The sequence below is a fragment of the Hydra vulgaris genome, chromosome 11 (assembly GCF_038396675.1).
Source record: "Hydra vulgaris chromosome 11, alternate assembly HydraT2T_AEP".
Taxonomy (NCBI): domain Eukaryota; kingdom Metazoa; phylum Cnidaria; class Hydrozoa; order Anthoathecata; family Hydridae; genus Hydra; species Hydra vulgaris.
Genome location: NC_088930.1, coordinates 1,740,001 through 1,765,873, shown reverse-complemented (window position 1 = coordinate 1,765,873; position 25,873 = coordinate 1,740,001). Strand labels below are relative to the sequence as shown.

The 25,873-nt window shown below is 29.1% G+C and overlaps 2 protein-coding genes across 3 annotated transcripts in view; one reads left to right on the top strand and one right to left on the bottom strand.

The window, feature by feature from the left end:
• Window positions 1-22,375, bottom strand: part of LOC136087331 (uncharacterized) — an 83,942-nt gene extending 61,567 nt beyond the window's left edge. The window contains exons 1-3 of the mRNA XM_065809778.1: window positions 22,301-22,375; window positions 21,901-21,936; window positions 7,813-8,141 (exon numbers count right to left, since the gene is read on the bottom strand). Of these exons, the coding sequence (XP_065665850.1) occupies window positions 7,813-8,141; window positions 21,901-21,936; window positions 22,301-22,316 (381 nt within the window). The 5' untranslated portion in view covers window positions 22,317-22,375. The remainder of the gene's footprint in view (window positions 1-7,812; window positions 8,142-21,900; window positions 21,937-22,300) is intronic.
• LOC136087330 (uncharacterized) lies at window positions 9,359-17,626 on the top strand. Of its 2 annotated transcripts, XM_065809776.1 has the most exons (6): window positions 9,359-12,598; window positions 12,915-13,865; window positions 14,072-14,217; window positions 14,614-15,147; window positions 15,381-16,427; window positions 16,600-17,626. In XM_065809776.1, exons 4-5 carry the CDS (start codon window positions 15,028-15,030, stop codon window positions 16,020-16,022), a joined length of 762 nt encoding a protein of 253 aa, XP_065665848.1. In that variant the 5' UTR covers window positions 9,359-12,598; window positions 12,915-13,865; window positions 14,072-14,217; window positions 14,614-15,027; the 3' UTR covers window positions 16,023-16,427; window positions 16,600-17,626. The 2 variants fall into 2 exon arrangements, with proteins under 2 accessions (XP_065665848.1, XP_065665849.1); XM_065809777.1 differs by lacking the exons at window positions 9,359-12,598; window positions 12,915-13,865 and having other exon boundaries at window positions 13,951-14,217.
• Window positions 22,376-25,873: the final 3,498 nt, after the last annotated feature.

Below are 25,873 nucleotides of genomic sequence, written 5' to 3'. Positions count from 1 at the left end.
AATAATAAATTTAGTTTTGAACTAAATACATAATTTTTATTCAAGTTACAAACTTTCAATGTTTACTTATAAAATAACAAGTCATTGAAGGTCATTGAAGCGTGAAACTACATATGTATATACTATAAGTATGAAAAAATATAGCATAGACAACTTATAGGTCAAATTTTATTCCTTTAGAACCCCATAACTCTGAATAAAATTCTCAAATCTCAAGAATAAAATTAGAAAAATGTACTGCTTTAATGAGTTAATCATATATACCACTAGAACTGTAGAAAATTTCAAAACACTATAACGAGTAATTATCAAGTCATTTATTGCAGCATGCTAAGGATTTCACCCCTCAATATAATTTGTATATTATATATATAACGTTATTAAACATCTCTAAATAATACTCTAATAGCAGTTTTCATTCAACTAGATTATAAATCATCAAAAATCCAAACTAACGCAATTTCAAACAACTATAATTAATATCAAAATTTTTATAAGTCCTTCAGAATAGTTCTTTTAATAGCTGCAATGGTCGTTAAGAACAAAAAAATTTCTGTTGCTGAGCAAACAGTATATTTTTAGTTAAGCATTTCTCAGTATATATGTATTTCTCAGTCAATAGAAAAATTATTCAAAATCATTTCCACCTAAATCTCAAAAGAAGCGTTACTTTATAGAGATTTTAATGTATCCCTTGAATTTTAGTTTAAAACTAAATTCATAATATTTTGTCAAGTTTAAATATATTTTCGCTAATTAACCAATCTTAGTTCGTAGATTTAAACTTAAATGATAAAAGTTGCTAATAGAAACTTTTTTCTATTACGTTTATATTTTATATCTTTTTAAATCAACCAGGACAAAAGATGAAGCAATCATTCTTTAATGTAGTGGATAGGAAACATTCTTTAGTGAAGTAGATAGCAATCATATTAAAAAGTTTTAATGTAGTGGATAGCAATCACACTTTAGTAAAGTGAATAGCAATCATTCTTATATGTGGTGGATAGCAATCATTCTTTAGTGAAGTGGATAGCAAACATTCTGTAATGTAGTGGATAGCAATCATTCTTTAGTGAAGTGAATAGCAATTATTCTTTAATGTAGTGGATGGCAATCATAATTTAGTAAAGTGAATAGCAATCATATTCAAAAATTTTTATGTAGTGGATAGCAGTTATTATTTAATTTAATAAATAGCAGTCATTCTTTAGTGAAGTGTATAGCATTCTTTAATGTAGTGGTTAGCAATCATTCTTTGGTGAATTGGATAGCATTCACTCTTTAATGAAGTGGATAGCAATCATTTTTTAATGAAGTTTATAGCAATCATTCTTTAATGTAGTGGTTACCAATCATTCTTTAGTGAAGTGGGTAACAATCTTTCTTTGGTGAAGTGGATAGCAATCATTCTTTAATGAAGTGAGTAGCAATCATTGAATGAAAAAATTTTTATAACTATAAAGACTAAATTAAATAGTACTGCCTATTGGTTTCTTTATTTAGTCTATTATGAAAATGCTGAAATTTGTTTATGTTTATGAAATTATGGTGTTATTATATATTAATTTTGAAGTTGAAATGTGTTTTGTGTTATTATATATTAATTTTGAAGGTGAAATGTGTTTATTGCTGTTCCGCGAGTTATTTATCATTGATGAAGTCAAACGATTTATAAACGTTTTCAAAAAATGTATAGCTTTCTCAGAGAAAATGGGAAGAAAACACGTTGGATAGAATGTTTACCTAATGCGAGTTTAAAACGTATAGCAACACTTTAGTATATAATCTTGTTGGCATCAAAACTTCAAAAAGATTTAACTATAATGACATTTTGCACAATTTTTCTCTCAGATAGATTTTTAGTTTATTCTAAAATTGCAAGGAACTTTTTGTTTCTTTTTTTTTCTACTTTGAAAATTACAGCTAGGAACTATCATTCTATGTGACAAGGTGTATGTTACAAAAATGTTATTGTATCAGGAAGTTGCTGTTTTCGGATAACCAATGATATAAATTTTCTTTCATAAAGCGTTTTAAATGTTATGATAACGTGTAATACAAGTTGTATGTTTGATGGTCCTTAATTTCTTTGGAAAATGTTGTGAAAACCTGTCAACAAATAAGTTCTTAATTTTTATGTGATCAAATTTATTTAAGTTTAGAATCAGTAAAAGAGTCAAAAAGCAAAGCAAAGCAAATATTTGATAAAAATTTAACACTAACATTTTATGAAAAACTCTTTTGTTTTAGTCCACGTTATCAAAAATATACAAAATAATTGACTTAGAAACCAAATGTTTTTATTCTGATAATAATTACAATGCTCTTCTTAATCACCCTGAAACTTTTATGATCTGAAACGTTAACAAGACTGGGGATTTTATTAAACTTGGTGTCACATCTAAAATGTGTGGGCATATATTTCAGGTGTAATAATAATCAACAAGCTTCTGCAGAGATCTAAATGATAAACAAAGAAAGTTTGTTTTGGATTTTGGCAAAACAGTATTATGCATAAAAAAAATCAGAAAATAGGCATAGAATATTAACACATGTCACAGGCATTTCACAAAATATACATTAGAAGAAATAGTCTAGCTGATTAAAGCGCTAATAAGAGAAACATTTTTGTTACAAATTTTTTATTTTAGGAAAATTTGTTACAAAAATCAGAATAACTTGAAACAGAATTTAGAAATTTAGGAAAAGTATCTGAAGACATATTTTTTAAGTGTTCTTTGAAACCTAAAGTGTCTCTTGTTTACATTAACATATATTTTGAAATTATGGTTTGCTTAACGATATGAAACTTTGACCAGTGTAATGTTTTACTTTTTAAACTTTGGTCAATATCCAAAATCATTTGAAATAGGCGGATTAGAAAGTCCTATTGACAATACTGTTTAATGGCTTTTCTTCAACCTTATTAAGGTGGTAGACTGCTAAAAAAAATTGAAAAAGTAGTTTTTCATAAGTTGATTAGTTTAAATCTTTAACTATGGCTGTTTTTAAAAACATACACATCTTCTTACAGAAAAACATAAAAAAACCTAAAAAACACAGTTTAAATTTAGTAGGGTGATTTTGCTTCCCATAGCAACGCTCATAGCAACATCAAAATAAGGCACTTTTAACTAAACTTTACAAAATCTAAACACTCAAACCAATAGCTGCTTCTTCGTTTGTTTGTTTTTCTATATTTAAATGACATCGTGTGAAAGATTAACGTGGTTGAATTGGTTTATTACTATATATTAACTCAATAAAAGCGCATACTATCAACATGGGTTCTGCAGAAAGAAGAAGTAAATTTAAAAGCAAAAAACGTAAATTTATAAATTACTTGCGAATAAAATTCACTTGACTTCTGTTTATACTACTTCAAGTTCAAATAACACACCTCTAACAAATACTTCTTCAAGCAAACCAGCATCTGCTGAAAAGTTATATCTACCTACTTCTGATACTTCAAGTATTAGTCAAGATAGTAATCCTGAATGTTACATTGTATTTAATTCTGATGTCTTGAGTTCAATTTTAAATCTTGTTGGTTCTTGTCCGAAATGCCAATCTTTAATAAAATTGAATAATGATTTATCGAGAAGAAAAGGATTTTCAGATCAACTTATTTTGTCTTGCACTGCAAAAAAAAATGTCAATGGAAAAATGAGTTTTTTACCTCAAAAAAAATCGAAAAAAACAGTGTTAATGAAACACAAGACATGAAATCGTTTGACATTAATATCAGAATGTGTGTAGCCTTCAGAGAAATTGGAAAAGGTGCTGCAGTGGAAAGTTTTTGTAACATAATAAACAGTCCACTACCAATGCGAAAAAAAACATATAATAACATTGTCTAATAATTGCATTCGTCTAGTATCAAAATTGCTCAAGATTCAATGAAGCAAGCAGCTGCACAAGCATAACGTACAAGTGAGTCTACTATTGGTGACTCTGATATAAAAAATGTTACTGTAAGTGTTGAAAGAACGTGGCAGCGACGCAGTTTTTTCTCGCTTAACGGTGTTGTTCCAGTTATAAGTAATGGGAAGTGTTTTGACACTCAAACTCTCATAAAGGATTGTAAAAATTACCAGTATTGGCAGAGAAAGAAAGATTTACAAGGATAAAATGACTGGGTAGAATCACATATTTGCCCAATGAAAAGTTGAATTTTAAACAAATTTATATAAAGTTTGTCATTTTCATTTCATCAAATATCAACCCCCAATTTTTTTGCAGACAAAAACATATTTTAACAACCACTAATACTTTGTTGATTAAAATATATTTAAGATAAATTAAGATTAAGATAAATTTATATATTTTTTTGTGTATTATTTGGCATAAATATATTGACTAGCAATAGGAATGCCAAGAATTAAATGCAAATACATCAACTGAGGATAAGGGTTCTGTAATGGTTTTAGTCACTAATAAAAGTTACAAAAGACAAGTTAACTTTACTTATTATTTCGTTAATAAGTGTTCAATTTAACTGGATGGTTTTAACATCGCGTAAATAAAGTAATGTTCTTCCTCTCTAAATGGACGAGGGAAGAGAACAGTGCTAGGGGACCTCATGTTATATCATGTTTAGTTTATTAAGTCTGCAAACTTAGCTCTTTTAGACCAGCAAGTCAGCATATATCGGCATGTAGACCACATAGTACAATCAGCAAACTTGGGCTTAGTATTGTCGGCAAATGTGAAAAGCGTGGACCTTTTTTTTTGCACAGATATTTATGGCATTTTTGCAACAGTCAACAAAAATCCTGGATCCGCCCTAAAGAGTATATTAATCCAGAGTAATCAGAGCTGGAGTCAAGGAACCTTTTATTACAAGGTCAACGTTGGACTGCCAATCATCTTCGTACGAGTCATTATTTTACTCAAATTGTTAAATGCGAAAATTGTTCTTGCTGTCGGACTATAAGAAGCTCTTACTTTACTCTAATTAGAGCGCAATTTCTTCCACCGCCTATTCCGATCAGCCAAACGAGAGATGGTCTAAAAAAAGTAGATGTCTCAGAAGGAGCTAAAGAGTTATTTCCATGATCCTGTTTATGTTTATCGCATCAAACATTGAAAGTATTCTTCCTCAACCTGGCTTAAGATTTCCGATTCTTCCGTATGATGCGTTTTGTCCATCATTTCAGTCTAGCCTAGCAGATAGAATTTGTAAAGTGTGCGTAATCTACTTTGCCTCTCAAGCTATGCTGAAAAGCACGTTTTGATCCATTCTTCCACTTTAAAACTCTCTCCAATCAAAAAGGTCTGACCTGTTTGCTTTGCTGCCAAGCGATGGACAGAATTTATGGCAGTTGTCGCCCTGCAGAAGAATTCGGAAACTGCTGAATGGTTAAATGAAAATGAAGTTGGCGCAACGGATCTGATTATAACTCAAGAGGACAATAACTTTTTAGTTCGCGGAGATCTTTTACAAACCTATTGTAATACCTACTTCATAATACTTTGTAATACTAACTACTTCAATACCGCGGGGGTGGGTGAGTGTTGATACAAAAACTGACACCATATATAAGGGGGGGGGGGGGGTGGCCAAAATTGACAGAGTTTGACGAATGGTGGGGGGGGGGATCTAAAATATACGAAAAGTTACTGACATCATTTATGAACAGTCCCTTAGTAATTACAAAGGTAGTTGATTGTATATAATAGTTGCTCTTTTGATACAGTTAGACTTCGTTTATTGTAGTTAAAAATGTAATAAATGTTTTTTTATTTGTTTAAAATTTAACTCAAACTTCATAGACTTTTTGCGTATGTTTAGCATTTTTATCGTTTAGCATAGCTTTTGCGCAGCCTTAACTTTAGGCAAACGCTGCGAAATGTATGTGAATACCAAACAGTTTGCAAAAAAAATTTGCAAATCCGTACTCTAAATTTTCACAAAATTGGTATTTCTACAGTTCCAACGTGTTTCTTAAATAGTTTCAACTCAAAGGAAGAGACAAGTTTGTTCTTATACTTAAGCTGATAAGAGTTAGCTTGTCATAGTAGTTCTTTGTGGTGACAAGTTAATAACCACAACATGCTTGGGCTGATTGTCAGTGGAGCGGGTTGTCACAAAAATTTGTTTATTATCTTTGTTAAAAAAAGTAATTCATTATTTAGGTTTTTAAAATATACTTGGAAGCTGCCATAATAACAACTGCCATTAAGAGCTTTCTAAAAGCAAGTTTACATAATACTTATTTCAGTGAAATAATCTCAATTGCCGATACATGCGTTATAACTTTGTTCTCATTGTGCTTCTGCCATCAATAAATTTATAATTATTAGTCATCTAATAGCAACTAAAATATCATTTTTTAGCAGCAATTCAAACGATTTTAATAACCGTGCAGTGGCTTCTACAAACAACTGATTTTATTGTGTCCGCTTCTTCCAGTCTTTTAACTGCTTCTACTAGGAATGTTAATAACAAATCATTTCATACAACTTTTTTATCCCATTACCAAAGCATGCACTACTAAGGAGGCTATCAAAGAAGAAAGGAAAATAACAATCCTAACCTCCTTTTCATATAAAGCTACACTATTAGATATTCTAAGAAAAATGAGTCAACTCCATAAAAAAAACGAATAGACTCAAAATGACAAAACAAAAACACATCACATAAAAAATTTTTTGCTCCTAACATGAAGCAAATTGGCTTTTTTCCAAAGATTTTTATATATTGAAATTCTTTTTTACTTAATGCAATTAACTTTTTCTCTTGTAAGGTAGTAGTTTATACTGTATGTTATCATTTAAAATTATACTGTATGTTATCATAAAAAATTGATTAAAACTATTTTTGTCAGTTTTTTGATTTATTATACTTTTCCTTAAGTACCCCCATTATGCCTCAGTTTTCTCAACTACACAAGTAAAACATAAAGTTAAATATATTTTAAATTTTTAAATAGCCATGACATATGTAAGATATACTAAATAGCCTGAGGCTTACTACACCAGATTGTTGGTTTTAATTATTAAATGTACGTGTTTGAAAACAGTGAAAAAAGTACTTGTAAATTGTTTAAATAGTTTGGGTTCTTATTTCTTATAGAATTTTAGTAGAAACTTGTTAATGCACTTTTATTTTACGCACAAAAAAATATATTTATAAAAAAAAAAACATTTTTTAATTTTCGCTGCTAAAAAATTAACGAGAGGAAATATTTCCTAAAAAGTCCAAGTATTGAAAATATTATATAGATAATGCGGTTGTTTAAATCAAAAGTTGTTTCTTTCTAACGTAACATGAGGTTGAATTGAGATGATTATTGGCATGTTGTTTTTTCTTTAGTTTTTTATTCTACCTGGCCATTATTACGTTTATTAATTACAAATATTATTTCAATTTAAAACTTTTCATTGCGATAGATGTATTTATTAAGTTATTTTAAGTATGTATTATTCAGAGAGCGGATTAGTGATTTTTTATAATAATTGGAGTGAATTATTTGATGCCTATGCAACAAGATGCTAATTATAAGAATTAAAAACTTATCTGCCTGATGATGATCTTAAAAAAATATCCTTGCTTTTAGAAACCTTTAAATTTTTGATTTAGCGTCCTCAAGTGTGGTGAGATTAACCAATATAATATTAATTTAGATTCTAAACTGTTAACCATCTAAATTAAATAGACTCAAGGGTACATGGTACTAAAGGTGTTTGTGACGTAAACTATAGTCTTTAAGATGGCTTTTAACGCCACTGAAATCCACCATTAATATTCCTACAAGTAAAATATATTGTTGTTAAGACAATATAAAAAAAGTGTGTAAAAGTCACCTGAGGCTGATTAACCAGAGTATTAGAGATGTTTATTGGCGACTGCAGAGGTTGGTTAAACTGAGGGTTGTTCATTCCCATTGGGTACATAGCTTGAGGTTGGTTAAACTGAGGGTTGTTCATCCCCATTGGGTACATAGCGTAAGGTTGATTACATTGAGGATTGACTATTCCCATTGGATACTGTGCTTGAGGTTGGTTAAATTGAGGATTGTTCATTCCCATCGAATACGGAGCTTGAATGTTAGGATTACTGGCTTGTTGAAAGTTGTTTACTTCTGCTTGTTGATGGGTTAATTCTGATTGAATATAATCTGGAGGAGCTAAAGCTAAAAAAGTCAATATCTAATTTAAATACATTTTGATTGGTTAGCTTTTTATTTTATACTACATTTTGTTATTATATTTTTATTTATTTCGTCATTTGACACATTAACCTTACATTCAAATAAATTTATACAATTACAAGCTGACTGGGGCAAGAAGAAGACAAAATGTCTTATCATCAAGCCCCTTCGTGAAAATAGAAAAAATAAAATAAAACTTTACAACTTCCAATAATATATAAAAGAGTGAAATTAAAAAAAAATTAAGTTTAAAAATTTAGAAATTAAAATTAAGTTTAAAATTAAGAAATTAAAAAAAAAATTAATTAGTTTAAAAACTAAAAAGTTTGAAAAAATTATAAAAAGTTTTAAAAATAATTTTTAAGTTTGACACAACTAAAAAGTTTGAAAATAATAAAAAGTAAAAAATTTAGAATGTTTGAAAAAACAATTTATAATTCGGTACATATGCGTTTACATATCCAATAAACTTCATAAAATTTATTTAAATTTACAAAAGGTATTTTGAATTTAAAAAGATTCCGAACTTTTTATAGATATAAATTCATCTAATCATTTTTTTTAAAACAAAATGAAAACGGACAAACAAAAAGAAACAAGAAGGATATATATATATATATAAATATATATATATATATATATATATATTTATATATATATATATATATATATATATATATATATATATATATATATATATATATATATATATATATATATATATATATATATATTTATATATATACATTTGAAAAAACAAGAACGTTAAAGATAGAAAATAAAAAGTTTGAAAGAAAAATTAGAGAGGCGTTAGAAATACAAAACAACATGCGCTCTGCGCGAAACGGCGGAATTAACCTTGATGAAGGCCAATATGTCAAAACTATGTTTTGGACGCCATTTTTAAAATTTAAAAATCAAAAGAAGCCATTCAACCGCTGACGTCAATAGTAACAATTTTATATAAACTATAACGATTAAAAATTATTGTAATATTTTGCAAGCTGATGATGCTGGTATCTATAGCCCAGCGAAAATTTCTTATATAATAATATTATTTGTATTGAGAGAAACTGTATTTCTTGATGTTTTAAAATAATATATATATATATATATATATATATATATATATATATATATATATATATATATATATATATAAGTTTTTTTTTTTATTTTTTTTTTTTTTATTTAAATAAAAAATGAAAGAATGTATGTATTGTTTAAATTTAGTAAGTATTTTTTTATAGCTCTTTTAAATATATCAATAGATTTTATTTTTTTCATATTTTCGTCAAGAACCGAGTTCCACAAGTGTGGTCCCCAACATGTAATTGAGAAGTCAGATTTTTTGAGTGATGTTAGCGGGATGTCGTAATAATTTATTGAGTGCCTTGTTTTATATTTATGTTTAATAAGAGAGAAGTTTTTTTTAAAATATTTTGGAATTAATTCGTTTTAAAGTTTAAACATAAGTAACAAGTTATGGTAGATGTTTAATTTGTATACATTTAGGGCATTTATTTCCTTGAGTAACGGCTCGGCACTTTCGTATCTATCCATGCCCAAAACTAATTGACTTGCTTGCTTTTGTTTTGTATAAATAGTTTTTAGGAAAGATGAGTGATTTTTGCTCAGGCAATATTACAATAGTTAATATTACTATGTATAAACGAAAAATATAAATTTTTTAAACATATTTTATTCAAAAGAGGTTTAGTCTTATACATAATCCCTAAAGTCTTTGAGACTTTGTTCTCGACTAGCTTTAATTGGCTTTTCCAATTTAAATGTTCGTCGAAAATTATTCCAAGTTTTTTCATTGAAAAAACTCTTTTTATTTTAATATTGTCGATAGTTAGTTCTGGTAGTGTAAGTGGGAGGTTTTCGGGTTTAGATGGTTTAGCAAACAAAATATATTTTGTTTTTTCATTATTCAATAAAAGTTTATTTGCTATAAACCATCATTGAGATATGTTTGTTCTGTGTTTACATTACAAAAAATACTTTTTAAATTTGAGTCAGAAAAGAAAACATTAGAGTCGTCAGCAAAAATAATATAATTAAGTATTTTTGATGGCAAATAAATATGATTAGTATAAATTAAAAACAGCTAAGGTCCAAGCATTGATCCTTGTGGAACTCCACAACTTATTGACTCAAATGGGGAGCATGTTAAATCAAATGGTACTACTTGTTTACGATTTTCTAAATAACATTACAGCCACTTTAAGTTAGAGTGAGCTACTCCGTAATTACATAGTTTGTAGATAAGAATCTTGAGGTTGGCAATATTAAAGGCTTTAGATAGATCTAGAAAAATTCCGAGTGTGTAACTATTGTTTTCAAAACTATTTAGAATTTGTTTCGCAAGATCAATTACTGCATGCTCCGTGGAATGGTTTTTGCGAAAACTGTTTATGATAAAGAATGTTATTAGTTTTAAGATAATTGTAGAGTCTTTATTTATATTTTATTTATATTTTATTGTGCATAATACGCTCTAGTATTTTGCAAAAACAGGAAAGTATGGAAATTGGTCTATAGTTAGATTTTATCGAGTCATCGCCGCTTTTGTCGCCGCTTTTATCGGAATTATTTTTGCTAGTTTTGGTTGCTCAGGGAAAATGTCGTTTCATAGGGAAAGATTAAAAATTATAAAATGAGGTTTCTCAATAATATCTGAGACCGCTTTTACAACATCGGAGTTAATTTCATCTAGAACCGCACTCTTATTTGTTTTCAGCATACTAATTGCTAGCCGAAGTTCATCAATCAAAAGCTCCGGCTCATCCATCATGGAATCTGATTTTTTCAAAAAGGATTCAAATGATTTACTCCCCTCAGGAATTGCACTGGCTAGTTTTTTCCCTATATTTATAAAAAAGTCATTAAATGTTTCTGTAATTTTTTTATTTACAAAGGCATCACGTATATTACCATCTCTATGCAATCTTTTTGGGAAATTATCAATTTTCACATTTCCCACGCCTGTTATTTCTTTAATTACATTCCATGTTTTCCTTGCATTTCCAAATGTTTTATTAAGCAATAAGGAATACAACACCAAAAAAAGCACATCTCAATAACTTTTTTATTATTTGCTTTTGAGAAAAACTATTTTGAATGAGTTTAGAGTTTCTTATAGTTCTTCCGAGCTAGTTTGATTAATTTTTAAGAAATAGTTTTGTTGTTATTGTTAACTGAACTTTTGTTGTTTTTTGTATGTGTACCCAAAAACCGCATTCAATTTATCGATTGTATCTCTGCAGCTAGTGAACCTATGAAGCTGAAACTTGGCATGTTCTAATACTATTTGATCTGCTTTAAATAAAATCAGTTACTGTTAACTTAATCTTGGAGAAAATATCAGATGCACCACAAAAACCACAAGATAGGTACCCCAAAAACAACATTGATGTTTTTAAAACAACATTTTATTGGCTATACACGTGTTCTCGCTTTTTACTATATTGATTCTCTGTAACCTCTCGACTTCAAAGATGTCATTGCAGTGTTTTAAACAAAGTTTACATCGTGTTTTTTACGTATTAGGCCGGTGGCCAATATTGATTATCGCTTCATCCCGTTGGACACATCTAATAACTGAAATTTCTATATTGAATCAAGCGTTTCTTAGTATTAACATTTTAAAAATGCAAACTTGCCCCTTTTTTACTCTGCAGTTTTTTCACAATCTATCATTTTACTTTCCTTTATCGTGCTTTATCGTTTTCTAACGATTAGTCTATCGTTGATAATTAATAATTTACGGAACAACTAAAGCGACCGAATGTTTTTTAAAACTTTATAATAAATCTTTCCGTAAAATATCTCTGTCACGTTTGGTTAAAAATATAAACAGACAAAATGGCAGCTACATCGCTAAGCGACAATATTTGTTTATTTCATTTTGATGATATACCGAATAAATGCATTAAAAAATGCAGTACTAAAGCTATAAAAAAATGCAGTACTAAAGCTATAAAAAAAATATTTAGCACACGAAAAAGGTGGTGCAAACTTCAAAATAAAAATGGAGATATGGCAAGATTTTGTTTAAGAACCATTAACGCTAAAACAGAAGAGGAATTCAACTCAATTGCAGATAATATAGAAATGTAAAGCTTTTCCATGGGTTATTTTTACCATCCAAAATGTTACGAACGTATTTTTAATGTTTTCAAACTTGAAAGAGCAGAAAATAATAAGCAGACAGAAAAAATTGACTGGGATGAACATCAACAAACTGAGCTAAAAGAATGTAGGAAAACTAATATAGATGATGAAATGCAACAATCGACATATATAAATGCAAGCACTGACAAAGCTCAGCCAAAAAGAAAAAAATTCGGTGTAGACAATTGGGTGAGAGTAATTATTTGTGGCCAGATATATGCATAATATGTCAAAAGAAACAAAAATGGAATCATGACAAGGTAAAATTGTACATTATTAACTAATTTTATTTAATAACCTATAGCTAATGCATACTTTATAACATAGTTTTTCTCAAAAATCTCTCTATTTTATTTTTTAATTTGTTTGATTTGGTTGACGTCAATGGTGCGGAAATAAGTATTATTAAAATTAAAAAAATAATTTTTTGTTTGTATTGCAAACAGTTTAACAGGAAAATTATATTTTTACAATATAACTAATTTTTTTTTTTTAATTGCATTAGAGTAACTTTTTGATGATAACTGTTGAGAGTGTAATAACTGTTTAGAAATATTAATTTTCAGAGCTTTTCAGAGTTTCAGGTATCTCTACAACGAATGCTTGAATCGCTCTCAAGATCAGAAACATTTGATTGTGCGAGGTTAAGAGAAGCGGCCAACTATAAATTCGATGAAAATATTCTTATACATATCAACGGAAAGAACTGTGTTGCTCTTGAAGTTAAATATCATCAAACGTGTTACATAAGTTATACAAAGTGTTTAGCAAATCAGCACAAAGGTCAGCCTAAAGTTCAATATTACATTAAATCTTTTGATATATTTTCAAATGAAATAATAATAGAAAAATTAATTAAAAAGAAAAAAATCATGTTTATGCCAAAGTCGTTTAGTCTGTTTGTTTCAATCGTTTATCATGAAGAAAATATTGATGCCAGTAATTATAAAGTGTCCCATTTAAAGTCAAAGATTCAAGCAGCTTTTCCACAATTAATTTTCCACACACCTGGTAAAAGAAATTCAAGTAAAATAGCTTTGCTTGAAAATCTATCAAGTGGCCATTTTGCTGAAAAGAGCCTTGTTTATGATAATGAAACATCACAAAGTGAGTTTTCTCAAACAGAACCTTTGTCGGATACTGATAAACCTCAAAATATCAACTATGAATTTGTTGATACGAGTAGCATATATAGAACAGCATTGCATTTTCGAAATATAATAAATACAACTCCTGATTTCTTTTCAACATGGCCTCCATTATCTTCTGAATTCTCATTTAAAAATATAGAGAACATTGTACCACCTGGGTTATTTAATTTTTTGCATTTATATAAGTTCAGTTGGGCACAAACAAACACCTAAATCTGTGGCATTGTCACAATGGCAACAAGCCAGATAACTGGATCAAAAGAGTTGATAAAAATATTAAGTGGTTTTGGTCATTGTATATCATATTCAGCCACAATGAGGTATGAAATAGCATTAGCATCTATCAATCTAAAGGAAGATGTAGTTTTACCGCAAGGTAAGATTAAACAATATCTATGATGAAAAATAATTTTAATTCTAAAGTGATCAAAACAAGGCTTTTGTAAATGTTATCACCATAATACAAACAATAATATATTCAAAAAATCAAAATAAGTATATAATTTATCTTAATAATAGCTTAATTTTTTTATCGGGTTTATACAATAAATTTCTGGTCTTCTAAATCAAATTTTTAATCAGGAACTAAAGACACATGACTGTCAATTTTGGTTTGGGACAACATCGATTTCGGTGAGGAAATAAGATCTGAGAAAGGAGCTACTCATATGGCTAATGGAATCATTGTTCAACCTTTAAATATTGGACCAACCCAAGAAAAAAGAGAGGTATAAACAGTGCGCAATGTAAGGGGAAAAACTAAAGGGACAGTTTTCACTAATTTATAAAAATAATTTTTCTTGTCTAATCGTTGCTATGTTAGGAAAGATATAGAAAAGAATGGATTATAGTTTTTAAAAAGGTGGCTGGATGACATCTTGCCCTTCCCCCCTTACATGGAGCACTGCATATCAATTATACTAAATCAAAATTAGAAACTTTATGATCTTTTTTGAAATATTTATGTTGTTTGTTAAAACTACATAGTTTTATAGCTAGCAATTCTATTTTTTTTAGTAGGGGTTCATTCATTTATGTTTCTATATTGGATTTAGCTATTTTCTATAAAAAAAACTTCATTCTTTTAGTAACCCACTTCATACCATTTCACTTTTTTTTATTAGATAACAGTTTCAAAACGACATCAATCTATTCAAGAACCACTTTCTAGCATATTATGTTATCAGATTGGGAAAAAAGAATCACCCAAGCTTAAAAAGCTAATCGAAAAAATAAACATTGATCTTGTCATTTTATCTATATCAATAGAGAAAGTCAAGGATCAGGATAGGGCTTATCTATTATGCAAAAGCCAAATTCAATAAAATTCCTTTCCAAGTTGGACTGCTTTCAATATTGGTCAAAACAAAGCTGCTTCTCATGTCTCGTACATTAGATATTTACCAGTTGTTGATGCTCCTGTTACTGATATTACAACAATATACACAATATTACGTAGAAGTGTTGATATTATAAACAAACTAAATTTGAAGTATGGAGTAATTGTCTGTGATGAGGCTGTGTATTCAAAAATTCAAATGGTTCGGTGGAAGAAACCTGAGTTTTCGAATAGATTTGTAGTAAGACTTGGCGAATTTCATACTATGATGTCATTTATGACTGCTATTGCTAAAAGATTTGATGGATTCGGTTTTAAGGTATTTAATTAGTTTTAAACATAAGGATGAAAATTTTAGAAGATAGCTATTTCTATTTAGAGATGAAAGATATTTTGATAAAATTATAAACTTTAATTTTTTTAAAAATTTGCAAGCTATCATTTATTGGTTATCCTTAAATTGAGACTGATATATTAATGCCCAAAGTTTACAGTTTTAATATTTTTTAAAACTGTAAACTTTGGGCATTAATATATCAGTCTCAATTTAAGGATATTGTCATTGAATCTGGTCTAGTGGCAGAGGGAGCAATTAAAGGTATTTTCACAGGTAAACACTATTACAGAAGCATAATGGTGCATATATTCATGTTTGAAGCTTTAAGTCGCCTTAGATTTGAATCATTCTTGAACTCCTTGGATGTTGACAACCGACGTGAAGTAGAGGATTTCTGCTTGTTATTAATGGAATTACATGGAACTTCTGAATTCCACTGGTATATTGAAAGTGGTTTGTTTGTTGAAATTAGAGTAATTATTATTGAAATTAGTATTCCCGCCTCAGTTGGTATCATAAAATCAACGAAGTCGAAGCTTATAAATATACTCGAAGATAAATGTATCGATAAGTTATCAGTGGATATTCCTAAAAACAACGCATTAATTTTGGACGGTATGGCTATATTGCAAATAATTAAACCTATACCCGAAAATTTTGAGAAACTCAGTCGATTGATATTCACTATGGTAATTAATTTTGCCATAAGTCAAATAGAGTTGACTTTGTTACGGACAGGTATCGAAATATTATTATCAAACACGCCGAGCGACAAAGACGAGCTGAATCTGGTGTCCAGAATGTTACTATATTTGGGCCTGATCAAAAAGTACCCAAACAATGGAAGAAGTTTATGAGTGTTGGCAGCAATAAAGAGGAACTGGTTAAGTTTCTCTTGGAAGAATGGAAAGGTTATGCAATAAATGAAATAGAGATATTTATTACACATGGTGATAGCACATACTGCTTCAGAAATTCGATTTGTACGGAATTGTCCGAACTTCGTAACGACCAAGAAGAAGTTGATACTCGGTTATTGTTACATTGTAAGCACTCTTCGGTTTCATATGCTCATGTTATACTTGCAAGCCTCGATACAGATGTGTTCGTAAGTGCATTTTACCATAGTTGATTTATCTCTGCAACTCTTCATTTTGAAACAGGATGTGGAAACAAACAACGTATCCTTAATGTAAATAAAATCGCAAAAGAGATTGGTTACGATTGGTGTGATGCAATGATTGGATTCCATTCCTTTACAGGTAAATTCAAATTAAATTTCATAAGTGAAATCATTATCTTTCTTGCAAAGAATTTATTTCATGCACTATTTTGCTACTTTATCAAAAATAATGTATTAAATTGTGCTGTTTATCTAAACTAATTTTGTATCTGAAAACGTAAATTTTTGAAGTGTTTCTACTTATTACTTAGGTTGTGATGCAGTGTCTGCTTTTCAAGGAAAAGGTAAATTATCTGCTCTAAAGACGGCAGGAAAGAAAAAAGAATATTGTACAGCATTCCGAGGTATCGGAATGTCACAAGATGTATCAGATGACGTTGTTAATGGCATACAGAAATTTGTTTGTCACCTTTATGGTGCAAGCAAAAAAGATGTTGTCAATAAAGCACGATATTACTTGTTCAAAATGGGAAAATCTACAGAAGAAATGCTCCTCCAAATTATGATTCGCTTATTTTACACATTAAACGTGATAATTATGATGCTTACATCCGAAAAAATGCATTAAAAGGTATATTAAATGTTCCTTCGCCCGATGGCTATGGTTGGTCTTTAAATGGAGACCAGATAAACTTGGTTTGGACAACAATTCCACCTGCACCCGATTTACTTCTTGAATTTGTTCACTGTTCTTGCAAACCTGTTTGCGTCACAAATCGATGTTCTTGTAAACAAAACGGAATCACATGCACTGATCTATGCGCATGCGGTGAAGCGTGTGAAAACACCTCGTTTGACGAAAGACTCTATGATGATGATGATGCTGATGATGATGATGATGATGATGATGATGATGATGATGATGATGATGATGATGATGATGATGATGATGATGATGATGATGATGATGATGATGATGATGATGATGATGATGATGATGATGATGATGATGATGATGATGATGATGAAATAGAGTCAGAAAGCGATCTTGATGAATAAAAAATAGTTGACATTTCTAGTATTTTTTCTTGTTTTAAACTTTAGGTGCTCTACTTTTTGTTACACAATATATGAGTACGAGGTATTGCATCGACGAAAACAAAACTTATTATCTTGAGACATGGCCGGCGAGAATAGATATCAAGTAAATGGGGGTGGGGGTGGGGGGGGGGGGGGGGGGGGGCGTAAGTCTAAAAAGGTTACTATTCCAAATTTGCAAGCTGATCCGACAAAAAAAGTTTAAACTTGCAAACTAAATGAGCTAAAAGGTCCACATTTGCCAACTAAATAAACAAAAATTTATTAATTTTTCCCCCCTTTCCCCCCCCCCCCCCCCAACCTCAATTAACGTCGGGTCTATCCTTGAAAACAATGCATTTTAAGGTCAATGTTGTTAGAAAAAATGCATTCAGTGTTTAATTTACTACAAGTAAAATATCACTTTCACAAAATTTGACCATAATTTTTTTTCCCATTGCCCTTTTGGGGTAAAAGACCCAAGCCCTAATTTCTCAAAAACTGCAGGGCAAAAATGGGGCAAGTTTCTGTTTTTCGTATCTTGGTACCATGCTCTAACAATATCGAAACAAAAAACTTAGTTATTACAAGTGTCCAACGAAAACTCATTTTTAGTCACATTTTTGCTATATGGCCACCGGCCTATATTAAAAATCAATAACATTTTTAGAACATAATAATTGCAAGAATTTATTAAAACTTACTTTGTGTTTGAACCAGGAGCTAAATCTAAATTTTTACTTGAAAGTTGTTTTTTAGTATTTTGATATGTTTTGAAAGTGACTAATGTACTCTAAAATGTTTAACGATAATTTTTTTAATCAAATAGAGTTAGAAAAAAATAACATAGAAAATGAAGCCAAAATTTCTGCTCAGACAGGAAAAATTACAATCTGTTCGTGGAAAAAGTAAGCCTCAGGCATCAATCGGGAGAAAGTTTACAGATGCAAAGAATTTACAATTAGAAAAGGCAGTACAATTTTGTATCGACCACGGCGTGCGAGGCTATAAGGCCTTGAAGACTGGTTTGTTTCCACATGTAAAAGATAGAGAAACGATTAATAGAAGGTTAGACCGAATAATAAAAAATGGTAAGCATAAATTTTTTACAGAATAATGATTTAATTTAGTTAGATATCTAATTAGCTTTGGTTTTTTCCGGCGAGGAACGTCGCTATTGTAGTATTTTTACACTTGAAGAGGAGGAGGCTGTAGTGAAGTATGACAAGAACAGGAATAGAAGTCTGCAAGGTATCAACAATGCAGAGTTGACCAAACTCCTTCTTGATATTTTAAGGATAAGGGACTACATGAATAAAAGATGCAAATTAGATCGGAAGTTGGTTAAGTTGTCTCCTAATGCAAAATCAGCTCTGGTTAATGGGAAGTAAGTCTTATGATTTTTTCTTGATTTTTTGCTCATGTTTGATCTAAAGAAAAAATAAAATTTACATAATCAAAACTACTCAATAGAAATATTTGTAACCTTGCTTTTTTTATGTATGTAGCAGTGAATGTTAATCATTTGTAAGTGCAAGTCAAATGTTTAGGGTTATTTCTTTAGAATATTTTAGACCATTTTTGATTGTTTCAGACTTGGTCGTTCATTTTGGACACGAATAATAACAGGTTAATAAAAAAGGTTTGGACAGGTTAATAAAAATCTGCATCATGAGTACTGAATTGTCAAGAATTATCTTTTCAACCCAATGCAATCAATCAATCGAGAGGGATTTATGACCATCTTAGGCAATATATGGGAGAAATGGGCATCGAAACCGGTTCTTTTTTCTAGTGCAAAAAGAGTTGGAATTTAAAAGAAGAGAAGCGACGAAAGATACAGCAAAAAAGGAAGCCAAAAAAAAGAAAGAAGAAACTAAAGAAAAATTTGTTATATGTAACGTTGAATGTTTTTGCAAACAAAGGAAATGTCAAGCTTTCGGCCTAAAGTCTTTTGTCCTGATTGTCTTGATGTTCTCCGTTCAATTTGCAGCAAAGTGAGTTGCAGAGTTGATGGTGTTAAACCGGTTATGTTTTTACCAGCAAACCAGCACTTCTCCACATCTAAAAGACTGATATACGACCATTATAACAAATGCAACGACAATCAATAATCTTTTTTTGAATTAAAGTAATCAGTTAAAGTACTATTTTATTTATCTATGTTATCTTTACATTGTTGTAGTAACCTATTGTTTTAATAATGTTATAAAGTCTGCAGCAATTTTAGATGTCTGTGTTATTACTGCTGTGTTCAAATATTGTTTTTTAGATAAATATATATTATTTTCTTTAAAAAAAAATCAAATACAATGGTAATTTGTTGTTGTGGTTTTTTATTTCAAAACATGGTCTATAAAGTGAATTCTATAAAATGTACCCCAAAAACAACAATAATACTTCCTTTCTTTACGAGGGTGTTATAAAAAATTTATAACTACTCGAGAAAAAAAAAACTTTTTTCAGTATCTAGTTATAATCCATAGGTAATAGAAAAACTATATTTTGCTAACTTATTTTCTGATACGGCTTCTAGGCTCCTATAAAACAAAAAAACTACACATTTTTATAATTGAAATTTTTACTCTAGTGCAATACCAAAGTATTTAACAAATAAAAAAAACACTAAAACTGCTTTAATTTATAGGCTGACATATTAGCTATCATAATATATTAAGTTTTTTGAATCCTGAATCTTTTTCTACATGCTAGGTCACTTAAGCCAACATTGTGGTTTTTGCGGTACGGTTGTTTTTGCGCACAATAAAAATTAAAGGTAGAAATTTTTAGTTAAGGTAGGATATGTGATATACCCTTAGTAAGGTATAATTTTCTACCTTATAAGGTAGAAAATTATACCTTTAAGTTAGAAAATTGTATGACAAATAATTGTTTTTAATATAATTTTCTATCCTAAAAGGTAGAAAATTATACCTTACTAAGGGTATATCACATATCCTACCCTAAGGTAGAATATTCTACCTTTTTTTTTTAGTGTGCGGTACATATACCTGTAGTAATTCTTTTTAAATTGCTTTTTTAACTTTTTGTAAGAATTTTTATATTTTTTGTATTTTATTTCATTTTTGTAGTTCTTTTTTGTTAAAAACTTTTGGTAAAGTTTTTGTTTCTTTTTTTAGAATTAATAATTTTTTTAACTTTTGGAAAAGCTTTTTCGTATTGCTTAATAAACACGCGAATAAAAAAATCATAGCCATTAATACATCGTTGCAATCAGTCAATAGTTCCCAGTTAATTTCTTGTAAGAGGTCGCGAAAAGTGACGATTGATTCATTATTTATTTTTCTTACCTAAACAGTTTTTGTTTCTTTCTTTGTCTCAGGGGTTGCCAAATTTGTGATCAGAAAAACTGGAAAATGATCAGTGATATTTGTTTTAATTATACCACTTTGTATTTTAGCCGTTGTGTAATTATTAGTAATAATATTATCGATAATGGATGTTTTAGTCACGCGTGTCGGCTTGTTAATCATGGGAAAAACGCTGTATTGCAAAAGTGTATTTATAAAACGCGCAACGTAGTTATCTGTTTTATTATTCAGAAAATTCAAATTAAAATCACCCAGTAAATTCACGTGTTTTTTAATGAGCTTTGGTAGCAAGTAATTTAAGTGGTTTTCAAACTGATTGTAATTACCATTAGGCGGTCTATATAATGCTGTTATAAATGCATTTTTATTTTTTTTATTAATTATTTCAATAGTAAATGACTCACAATCAGCATCATTTACTTTGCTTAAGGTCAAAGGTCATGCTTAAAGGTCAGTTACTTTGCTTAAGGTCATGCTTAAAGGTCAATGAGTTTTGTACAAAAATAGGTACGCCCCCGCCAATGCCGTTTTCTCTCGGTTGATGGATGGATTTATATCCTGATAATTGAAAGTTAGAATTAATCGTGTCTCGATGACACCAAGTTTCTGTCAGACAGGGAACACGGAACTTGCTATTTACATTATTTAACATCAACTTTAAATTTTCAAAGTTCTTATTTATGCTTCTGATGTTTAAATGTAATAATGAAAAATAAGATGATGAAGAATTAAGAACATCTTTAACATCGTCAACATTGTAATAAGTCGTTTCTATTGAAATTTCGTCAAAAAAGTTATTGTTTTTATCGTCGTCATTAATTTGGTTAAGTGTATTTTTCCTTCCTGATATGTCAAAAACAATGCTATTGATGGCTTCCGCCATTTTAGCAATAATAACTAAGATTATTATTTAAAATACAAAATATAAAAAATGTATAAACTTTAAGCATTTTTAAGTGATTTTTTGATTGATTGGCTTATAAAAATGTAACATAGTCAAAACATTTATCATAAGAGTCAAACTAAGGTTTTATGAGCAGGTCTTAAGTAGCTGGTGACTCGATTAACTTCTTGTCAGCTTACATTAGTTCGACCTTATTTATCGTAATGATAAAAGGAATATATTTAAAAATAATAAAGTTGTTGGATACACAAATAGTTTTAACTTTTTTAAATTATTCGAAAAGTTTTAATTGTTATTACCTTTCTCTGCATTGATTTTTTCAGAGTTGATTTGATCTATATTAAAAAATTCATTTTATAAAATAAAATAAAGAAGCAATTAGAATATAAAATGAACAATCAGACAACTTTATTATAAACCAAATAAGATTAATTTCAAAGCTGAAATAAGCACGAATAAAGTGAAAAATTTCAAAATAATAAAAAAAAATTAAAAATAACAAAATAAACAGCAAAATTGCGTTTTGCAAATCAAATTGCGTAAAAATAATTGTAGTAATAAAGAATTAAAAATTGATAAATAGTTTTTTTTGGAAGAAAAGAGGAGGGAAGAATCAGAGGGGAAGAAGAGTGTCAGATAAAATTGTTACGCTATTTTGTTGTTTACTGTCGTTTACAGTAAAGTTTATAATTAAGTTACCATTTCCGTTCTGCATTTCTCTGGCAACCAAAATACAATAATTTTAAATTCTCTGAAAGATAATAATGAAAGAAATCTAATATTTTGGTTAACACAATTTAAAAAGCATTAGATAATTATAATAAATTAAATAAATAATTATAACAAATTAATTAAATGATTATAATAAATTAAATAAATAAGTACAATAAATTAAATAAATAAGTATAATAAATGCTATTAGTTAATGCTAAATAATTATTACTTTTCGTTACAGGATTTTTTGGTAGTTGACATTAATGATCTCAAGACAACCTACTGGATTACATGAGACAGCACATGAGACATTGTGCCATGTGGCTTATCTACCGTAGGTAGTTGTAAACAGTTTAAAAAACTCTATAAGCATATGTTATAATATTCATATAAAGTGTTTATTTACAACAACCTTGCATAAGATTATTGAGTAATAGATAAGCTTTTACAATTGTCACAATCTATATTGAATGATGCTGCCAAAAGTAATAAAAACTGAAAATAGTGCATATTTAACAATTGTTTAAACATTATTTTGTATATCAAACTTGTAAAACTGCCGGTGACGTAAAATGGATTAACTCCTTATTAAAATTGAAATAAATAGATTTGAGAGGTTTTTCGTTCTAGTAACCATAGCCTAAAAATCTAAACATAATGCCATCGTAACTTATGCAAGTCATACTAAACAACTGAAAGAAGTTTAAAGGGCAATAAAATTAAGAGTTCATAATTTGTCAACCGATCACTTGACCAGATCAAGGTTCTTTATATGCGTCCCCAACTTCATAAATTTTAGAAACTATCGACTACTTAATTTGAAGTACCACAAAATAAACATGTGTTGCATAAAACCATTAATAAAAAAATTTTCGCTTGCTTATAGGTCATGTGGAGCGGGACCCATTAGCAATTACCTAAGTATACTTTATTTTCTTTAAAAAAAGCGTATAAAGTAACGTTCACAACATTCAAAAATAAGTAAAGTGATATTTCAAAATACAAGCTATATATACACTTTCTCTTCCATTTATTTATCCATTTTAATAAAGTGTAAAAGAAAAACTCATTTTGCCCCTTTTATTAACTTGCAAAAGCGCGCAGTAAAATCAAACCTTTTTATGTATAATTATTCCTTGACATTTTTAATAACGTCCGTAGTTTAAACTTTTAAATTCATAATCAAACTTTCATTTTAGAATTGCATACGAACGACACACAACGCTTTTTGTTTGCTTTTTGTTTGAAATATGTTTTCTTGGAAGAGCATTTGTAATTCGTGTCATATGACTGGGTTACAAAGTTTTCCCGCTTTCTTTGAAATACTGTATTTTTAACAGTTAAAAGATCTAATATTTACTCATTAACTTATTTTATTTTTATAAATAGATTTTAAATATCACTTTTTAAAAAAATATTTGTTTTGATAATATTATTCGATAGTATTATAACTTTAATATTTATTTTTTAACTTTGCTTTATAAAATATTTTTTTTATTGTGATTATCTTTTTTTGAAAGCAAATAATAATTTTTATTGCCAACGAAAAAAAAAAACTTCAGCCTGATTAATAAACTTACTTTGTTTCGATGATAAATATTTGAAATATTTTTTCTTCTATTTTATATAACGAATGCAAGTAGTTTTTAATACATTACGAAAAAAAGAAAACGATTTCAAAACTGCTTTTCCAACAGCGTCTATGTTGTTAAGGAAACTGATACCATATTTTTATAGCTGAAGGCCATGTATAAGCTTTAGAACTGTTAAGGAGTTGTATTAATGAACTATTGTTGACGGCTAGCAAAAATGAATTTCACTGGTGTTTGGAGCTGTTACAACCCGTTTAATTGAGTTAAACGCTTATTTAAATTTGCTTTTTGAAGTGTTGCAATATAGTTTTTGTTCGTAACATTATCCGTATAGAAACCCAGATGTTTCAATATGTTCAAAAGACATATAGAATTTACGTTAGTTTGAATAATGATGATGTTTTCAATATAAATATTATGCAATAGAATACCCAATAGGCACACGGACATCCATAGTACGTCCAAAGAAGACCAAAAAAGTCTGTTCGGACGTCCGTGGACGTCCATTGGACATAACAAATGCAACGTTTTTCGTCCGTCCATTTTGGACCTAAAAAGCACGCCCAAGGTAGACACTAGATAATCGGTATCGTATAAGTCGATATCGAGAAGAATGGTCTCGTATTGCGTGGTATCGCTTATGTACCAATGTCGATACTATCAGTATTGGTTCAATACCACTCGATACCGAGAAGGATGGTCTCGTATCGTATGGTATCGCTTATGTACCAATGTCGATACTATCAGTTTCGCTTCAATATCAAACGATACCGGTAACAAAATAAAAAGAATCGTATAGTATCGCATGGTCTCGAATCGAGACTCTCAATAAAACAAAACAAAAAAAATTAAAATGTGACTTGTTGAATTATTTATTAACAAAATAAAAGTACAATTGCTTTTTAGAGATTTAGTTATTGTTTTTTTAACAATCTACAATACTTTGGCTATCGCCCGTTCATTGTTTTTTCTTTTGCTGTACTTTCGCTGGTGTTTTAGGATTTTTTTCTATTAATATTTTAATAATTTTGGGGGCATTTACTGTGAATTTTACATCTAAACAATGCCAAATGAGTTTAAAAATTTCAAAATTATTATTACCAAAAAAAGACCCCTTGATTGGCGTGAATTTAACTTTTTTGTTTTTTACAATTAGTTACTAGGTATTTATATATGAAACAAAAAAAATTCAGAATTCAAATTATTTCCCGGCATTGTGAAGATTAGTTTTTTTAATAACTAAAGTATACTTATGTTTAATTGTTTAACACTAAAGTTAAGTTGTTGAATGTTGAACTCAGAACGAAAGACTAGACGAAAATTACGATACCACGAGAGATTTAATTAAAGTAATGATACCAGATGAGAAATTAAAATATGGATGCGATATCACACAATTAATTAAATTTAAATAACTGTAAGGGCTGTTACGAAATCAATTCCCTTCGAACAACCATTTCTCATACTCTTTTAGAATAATCATTAACGATTGCATCACAAGCAATTTTGTTTGGAGAATTATGTGAAAAACTCTCTTTAATGATAGTTACAAAACTAATTTCCTTTGAACAATCATTTCTAATACTCGCTTAAAATTGCATCACAAGCAATTCTTTTTGGAGAATTACATGAAAAACTCTTTTTAATGATTGCAAAACTATTCCCTTTAATTAATTTTAATTCCGCTTAATTCCGCACAGAAAATTTTGGCCTTAATGGAATAAAAATTTAATAGAGTTGGAATAACGGTATGAAAAACTGCAAACAGCAGAGGCGGATCCAGGTCGTTGTTCTAGGGGGGTAGTCCGACCAAAAAAATAAATAAAAAATAAAATTTACGTTTTCTTTTAAATAAAACACATCACTAAATTGTCGGTCAATCATAGAGCATGTTTTAGAAAACCAAAAATAAACAATTAAATTCAAAAGCAAAGTAAATAAACTTTGCTTTTGAATTTGATTTACA